Source organism: Austrofundulus limnaeus, unplaced genomic scaffold, assembly GCF_001266775.1.
Source record: "Austrofundulus limnaeus strain Quisiro unplaced genomic scaffold, Austrofundulus_limnaeus-1.0 Scaffold150, whole genome shotgun sequence".
Classification (NCBI taxonomy): domain Eukaryota; kingdom Metazoa; phylum Chordata; class Actinopteri; order Cyprinodontiformes; family Rivulidae; genus Austrofundulus; species Austrofundulus limnaeus.
The window spans coordinates 876829-884822 of NW_013952552.1; the positions used below are offsets into that span (position 1 = coordinate 876829).

The 7994-nt window shown below is 41.2% G+C and overlaps 1 protein-coding gene across 1 annotated transcript in view; it reads right to left on the reverse strand.

Moving 5' to 3' along the window:
- The window catches only part of epha4l (eph receptor A4, like), a gene marked incomplete at its 3' end in the record, with an annotated part of 68497 nt that overhangs the window by 6241 nt on the left and 54262 nt on the right, over positions 1 to 7994 (reverse strand). The window contains 4 exon segments of the mRNA XM_014016654.1: positions 937 to 1122; positions 1633 to 1746; positions 2202 to 2260; positions 5395 to 5506. Of these exon segments, the coding sequence (XP_013872108.1) occupies positions 937 to 1122; positions 1633 to 1746; positions 2202 to 2260; positions 5395 to 5506 (471 nt within the window).

The window sequence follows — 7994 nt, forward strand, 5'->3', positions numbered from 1 at the left end:
CTCCCCCTCACCACCCCACAAATGCCCAGCTACCTTTAACTCCACATCCCCCACCATACCAGATCTGGACCCTTTCCATCTGGACCAAACCCACCTCAGGATATCGTAGATGGGATGTCGAATTACACTTGTGTATACAGTACATATGTACACATATGATACATTCTGTCAGCACACAAAACAGAAATAAACACATCTGGCTGGCAAAGAGTGGTGTTTCATTTTTCTCCCATTTTTAAGATGTATTTTATAATGATTTATTGTTGCATTCTTTGAACAACACAGCAGAAATGCCTGCTCTTTCCATGCACAGTAATATTATAGTAATTGATGCCAGTAATCGATGGTTTAGTTCAGTGGTTCTCAAAAGACTCATTCACGTCTCAGTCTGGGACTGAAACGTGTTCTGGCTGCCTCAGTCCATTCAGAAGACACTCCGAGGAGGCAAAGCAGGGAATCAAAGAGATCCCACCTCTGGGGCGTCTGTGTGCCACTGAGCGAGTTAATGACAGAACCGAGCCAGCAAACTTGAAAAAGCACATTTTATAGCATTTTATGATGGTACCATTTCAGAAAGAAACAAAGCTCTTGAAGTACCACCATTATATCAGATATTTAAAACCTCCTGAATGTCTAACTGTAACCTAAAAATCCAATCTGTTTCTTTTTTCTTAACCTCAAACTTTTAACAAACCCAACTGGCTAAGTTCCATGTAAACAGCAAAATGTACTGTATTCATTGCACTTTGGTTTGAGGTAGTGACACACTGAGATGAGACCTAGATCATCTTCGGTCAAGGTCCTCTACTGAGGATGTGCTTACATTGTGTTCACATTTTAACTCAAGGGCTCAACATCAGAGATAGGATCTTAAACCAAAACTATCAGTTTAGTTTTCCAGACTTTAAGAGAAAGACAGCAACACGTTGGACTTACATTTGGTGACCACACCCTCCAAGTGAATGATATTGGGATGGTCGAACTGGCCCATGATGCTGGCCTCTGACAGGAAGTCCCTCCTCTGCTTGTCAGTGTAACCGGCCTTCAGCGTCTTTATGGCCACACAGATTTCTCTCTTGCCTGGCATCTTCAGGCGGCCACTGCAAACCTCGCCGAACTCTCCTAGGAACACATGCGGCACATTGAAAATGATAACAATAATACACAAGCATTCTGATCCACCTACTATAAATCACACCAAAATGGTGTGTTTGTGTGTGTGTGTGCAGATCCAAAAGGTTCCACTTTAAACATTGATCAGGGTTTCTAATCCCCTATTGCCCTCCTTCTCTTATCCACTGGAGCAGAAAAAAGAAGAGGAAATGGTTATTGATTCTTTAGCTTTATTATTTTGTCACTGGATGACTTTTCTCCAGCCACAGGAATAGGACAGACAACATATTTAGCCTCTTCATTTATTCTTTTGACCAGCTGACCTCTCCAGAAGTTTACATTTTCATTTTCATTGTCTGGAAATATGATTACTCAATGAGCCCACATTGAAGCAAACAAAACCTGAAGGAGAAATGGTGTGTTTATACCTCTTCCTTACTTTATAATTCATCTGTAATGGCTGAAATTACTCTACACCCTACTTTGTCTTGTAATAAAATCCACATTTTTGTATCTCACCAATGCCAATAACTTTCTCAATCTTGATACAGGAGGCGTCGATCTCTTTGGCAAACTCACGAACGGCTTGATTTGGGTCCTCGTAGGTAAACGGGTCAACATATATCCTCACTCCTGAGAAAAGAAGTATGCATAGGAAAGGCAGAAGAAAGGGGGGGGGACGTTAATTTATTCCTGCAACTCTCCTCTTTACTCTCCATCTGTTCTTTATTTCCATCATGCTGCAGGCTACACCGCCTTCCTCTCTGGATCCTCTCCTCCTCTTTTCTTCTCTCTATACCTCGCTTCACACTGTGACTCCATTGCATTTCATGTCACTGTGGCTGGCTCCAATGAAGATGGAGCTCATTAACTTGAAATTCTTGTGGCATGCAAATAGCAATGTTGATGACTTGATAATGAGGTGTTTGAAACATGTTAGCAAGCAAGTACATTAACTTCGAAATAGTTTGTTTTTCCCCCTCAGTTTATGGGCTTCTTTTTGTGGTTTAGAGTGCATGCACATGAGCACACCTGACAGCACTAAAGTTTTTCAATTATAGAGTGCATGGGAGTAAACTTTGAGTTACCTTGATGTAAGTGCTTCTCTTCGTCAGAGTCCTGCTTGGCTTTGCTGTACTTACTCCTTCTGGGGACAAAAAAGCAGGACGGTCAGAGTGCATTTCCATGGTTCATTTGGCAGAATTAAGGGTCAGACATAAAGGTTTAAAAAATGTTCAGAAACAAAACCGTGATCATACAGTATCATCAAGTGTCAATAAAGTTCAACTTCAAACTAAAACCAAGACTGATTTTATTCAAAATAATAAAACTAATCATGTGAGGATGTCTTAGAACCACTATGTACAAATACCTTTTCACTGTTCTAGTTAAGAAAATTCTACATTTTTTTATCATTTCTAGTGGTTTTCCATAATCTTGCCTTCATTCTTATCCAGACATGGAAAATACTAAAAACAACCCCCCGTCATACTTTATAAGACTGAATAGGAACCTTGTAATATTCATCCATCCATTTTCTGCTTCTTATCTGTGGCTGAGTCATTAAGACAACAGGACTAGGAGGTGAACAGACATTGCTTTTCCCAGCAACATTATCCAGATCATCCAGGGGGAGAAATTCCCAGGCCAGAGAAAAAATGTAGTCCCTCCAGCAAGTGGTCTGCCCTGGTATCTCCAGCAGGAGGCACTCAAATCAGATGCCTGAACCACCTCATCTTGCATTGATTGATGCAGAGGAGCAACAGCTCTACTTCAAGTTTCCCCCAGATGACAGAGATGACCTTAGCTCAGACTTTTAGGTAGGATTTTGAAAGAGGGTGTCAACACTTTAAGCCCCCACCCCACACCCATATGCTTACGAAGCTTACAGAGGTTTATGCAATTTACGCACGTTAAAAAAGTTAAGAACTGACTAGATCTGGAGATAGTGACACCAACACACAACATCACTACGTACCTCTGCTATTCAAGCTGGGGCAATTTATTCTTTATATGTTTTCCTCTGGCTTCTTAAAATAACCGTGGTCACCTGCATGCTGCTTACAAAGTTTACAAAATTTATGTAGTGTAAAATAACACAACTCTCCGAAATCTCCAAATCAAAAAATTGGCACAATGCCCTATTGCTATAGGGCATCCTGAGGCATCACCAACTGAAAGAAGGTGTTGGAAAACCAAACATGTTGTTGTAACAACTCCTTGACACCCCTCAAGCAAAATGCCTACCCTAGTTCTTTGACTGAGCCCAGTCACATACCTTGGATTTTTTATCTTTTATCTCACAGCCAAAGATACAGTTGGACCAGTGAAACTAAAACGTTTGCCTTTTGGCTCAGCACATTATTCTCTGCAACTAACTGGAATATTATACAAAGAATATCCACCTTAGCTTGGTGACGGAGTGTTTGAGTACTCTCATGATCTTATAGGGAATACATTATGTCTTTTGAGGCATTAGTCCCTGTTGGGATCTGTCATAGAAAACTGGCCTCAGGGAACAGGTCAGATAAAGAGCACTTCGAAGACCTTAATAATGAATGCAAACCATGATAATCAGGCAACGTCGCCTGGATCATGGAAAGTGGAGCACCTTTCTAGACCCAGGCTTTGGGGTATGGGTGGGGTGGTCATGGCTCCCAGGGCTCAGCTGGGTCAAGTCAGAAAAAGATAACAGAAAGCCAAGAGGAAAGCCATCAGTATCACCACAAACATGCCAATTCTTAGTGACATAAACTGTCATGTGCAATAATTTAAAAACAGTCTCACATTTAAATATTTGAAAATAACCCTTTGATTGTCAGGGTCAACAAACTAAGTCATATACACATTTAAATAAATGACATTGAATCTAAATATGTAATGTACTTTTAATTTACATTAATTTTGTAGACAGTAGTTGTGCTTGAAGAAGCCATCTTCCAGTGTCTGCAGATTCTGAAGGACACTGAGGACATGACAACATGAAGTAAAGGTGACAGGCAGGAATAAAAGCTATGAATCATTCCTCGAGAAGATGCTCCTAAATCCCTCTAAATCCTTCAGGCAGCCTGACACCTGTGCTTCTACTGATGTGATGGTCAGTGATGGAAACCACCAGATGTGTGAGACATTTGTCCTCCCCTATGGTTGTGCAATGATGGTAAACGGTGATGTGATTGCAGTCCCTCCCCACAATCACAGGATGGCCACAGCAGCACAATGACAGTGGCCATTACATGCATATAAAAAAGGCTGAGGCAACCACCTGCTTGGCTGCAGACGGGCAATCACAAGGAAAGAAAAAAAGAGACGACACACACACACAATCAACTGCCCCCTTCACTCATCATCATTCTCAACACCATCACACCCATGCAAACAATCATTTGGTATTCATATTATGAAGCACTCAAGCAGGAATCAACAGACGTCCTTAGCACTTCCGCCCAGCAGCCATGCATGTAAAACTTTTTTTTGTTTTTTGGCACATAGACTGGAGCACACTTACACCTTCAATGCATACACACAAACAGAGGAGGGAGTGTGGTTAACACCCCGAGGTGTGACAGCCCCATCTGCATGTAATCCCATCTGTGTGACGGTGCTTTGTCCTGCCGGCTGGTTAACACCCTGAGATTGGGTCACCGAAAATCCACCTGATGCCTCTCCTATCTCACTCTCTCCATATTCTACCGTCGACGTTTCATTGCCCGCTTATCTCATTGTCCCTCCTGTTGCTCGTCTCTTTCTCTTCTTCATTTTTTATTCCCCTCTCTCGCCGCCTGCCTCTCATTCCCTTCGCAGCGGTCAGAAAGTCACAGCAGGGGAAAATAACTAGCAGCCATGATTACCGCCACGAGCTGAGAAGATAGAGAGAGAAGGATGGGGGAAGGAGACGGATGGAGAAGACAGGGAGTGAGAGGTCGCTGATTGCATCTCTTCAGCTGTCGGAGCTGTCAATCATGCCTCCAGTGTGGCGAGTCATCACTCATCTGATGTGAGCCAGTTGTACCAACTGTCTGACTCTGTGTGTGTGTGTGTGTGTGTGTGTGTGTGTGTGTGTGTGTGTGTGTGTGTGTGTGTGTGTGTGTGTGTGTGTGTGTGTGTGTGTGTGTGTGTGTGTGTGTGTGTGTGTGTGTGTGTGTGTGTGTGTGTGTGTATTTTAGAATGATTCTCCTGACAGCTGCTTTTTCGACCCCTGAGGAAGACGTCTTTCATCTGAAAGGAAAGAGGGAGAGACAGAAAGCAGAAGGAAGAGAAAAGGAGAGGGATGACGCTCACCTTCGGCTGATGACGAAGGCGCTGATGAGGATGATAAGGAGGACCACGCTGCCAACCACCGACACCAGTAACACTGTGGAGTTGGCCCCATCACCGATGATTGGGGATGGAACTGTGGTAAAAAAAAAAAGGCAGAAGGAGAGAAAAAGAAAGTGAAAACTAATGGAAAGACAAAGGGAAAAGTCAATATCACTTTCAGCTGAGTTGCCACGCATGAAAGAGCCTGTGTGTATTGTCTGTTTGCTCTTCCGCCTACTTCCTGCATTTGTCTGTGCTCCTCTATTTACCCTCAGTGTTTGTTCCCCTCTCCTTCCATTTTACAGTCCTGACCATAAAGACCCTGTTTACATGTGAAAGATCTCCTGTAAATGCTATTGATGTTTTGCTGTTGGTTTTGAAAGTGTTACAAGTTCACACAGTGATGCTGTGATTGCAATCGCTGCTTAGACCAAAAAAAAATGAGGCCAGGTCACCAGCTGGAGCTGTGATTTTTGTATTTAGCGACGCACACACTTCAGTCTCAAGCGTGAAAATAGTTACAGACCCATTCAGTATTTGTACAATAAGAGAAATGTGTCTCAGCTGTCCCGAGAGATGCTGTAGCTGTAGCACATCTATGTAAATATATGTTCCATGTCAGAAGCTATGATAAATTGAAAAAGGTGAACAGAACAAACATCACTTTGTTATCCACCTATTGTCGATCTACTAGCGCAAACAAACAAAAACTGTTGACTGCAGCTGTTTGTAGTGCACATGTGTGATTTCACACTGATGGGAATTTCCAGAAACTTCTAAATATTTTGGGGTCAGAGGGAAGCAATTGTTGTCAAATATGCAAACAAAAGGAATGTTACAGATTTGTCAACAGGGCCAAAAGTCTACAAGTTCCATGCTTCACTGGGAGACAATGCAGTCTCATCAGGATGTGTGCTTGATGGTGTCATTATTATGCACTGCTGTGCATCTGCATGACAAAGAGGACACCTGGGCCTTCAGTGATCTTTGCCATTTTCATTTGGTAATAAAGTTTACTATGCAAATGTGGCAGTTAGGAAAATGTAAAGTGTTCAGTTTAGATTCATTAGATATCACTAGTAAATCCACAGACTTTTTAAAGCCTTGAATTTATACTAAAATTCATGTTTTCAATGCTTAGATTCTAGGATGTAAAAACCTACAGTAACTATCCTAAATATAATAGGAATAATTAAATTTTAACATTCTCCTTTATTTTACAACTTATGAGTAAAAAAACAACAGCTGCTATGTTAGGTTTGTCAGGACTCAGTGATGTTTACAGTTTGTGCCCATTAAGTCCTGGTCAATGTAGCGAGTGAAGCACCTCCAACCCCATATTTAAATTGGAATGCAAACTTGTGCTCTCCCAAAAAAATCACATTATCACTCCCATCAATGGGCCAAACACATGAGGCTTTCATCAACCCTAATTGTACTTTCTTTTTTACAAACTAAAAACAAAAAATTTTAAATATTTGCTAAAGTCCGGACTGCACTGCTCCCCCTTGACACACACACCACGTTTGATTTCAGTCCAGCTGCTGTGCTAACGGTCCACATTTCAGCTCAATTTCCACAGAATTGACTGAGTTATAGCCACATTTGCATTTGTTAAGGACAGTTAGCCGTGGTGACTTGCCTGAATTGCACTGGCTCTAAAAATTAATCAGCTGTAGTGATATGTAATGATTATTAATGAACATGCAATCCAGTTTGCAAGGCAAATCTGTATTTCAGGACATCATTAAAAATCTGAGTTTCTATAAAATTAGACAGACAGCCTAAAATAAACACACAGAGACAACTATAGATATTTATAAAGGTTAGATAAGTCTTTCCCGCTGTTGCACAATGGAGACTGACATCCTCACACGGCAGCCATCTTGGGGCGGGGAGCTCGCCCACTCTTAACATGAACGTGTGTTGTGTATTTACTATTTAAATAACCATAACTTGGTCAATTTTGATTGGATTTTCAAGCAGATTTTTATTTATTTTTTTTGTTGTAAAGGTGAGACATGTTATAAAATAGTATACTTATAATGGACATTCATATAATATTTATGTTATTTTGATAGGTAAAGTAATATCAATATATACACAGAATACATTTGGGTTTACTTTTACAGGTATTTACAAATAAAAATACAAAGCAAAATTATACACAATTCTACAAAAAATACTACAAATAGTACTAGCAGTGGTAATATATAACTGTGTAGTGAAAAGTTGATTTATGGAACACTGCAAGGATTGATCACCCTTTGCAGGGCCTTCCTCAGAAGAGGGTGTCTAGTAGAAAATGGCCGAAACACCCAGTGACCCTGAGGTATACTACTGAAGATGTTCCTATAAATCAACTTTCCTGAAGATGTTATGCTTCATCAACCCATGAATATCCATTGGTAGCTACTGTATTTATTTATGTATAATACTAGAAATTTAACCCTAATAATCATCCATAACCGCCCCTCGCACTGTGACTGCTGGATATGGGCACCAGTGACCCATGCAACCCTGAAAAGGAAGAAGCGTGTACAGAAAATGGATGGATGGATGGATGGACGGACGGACGGACG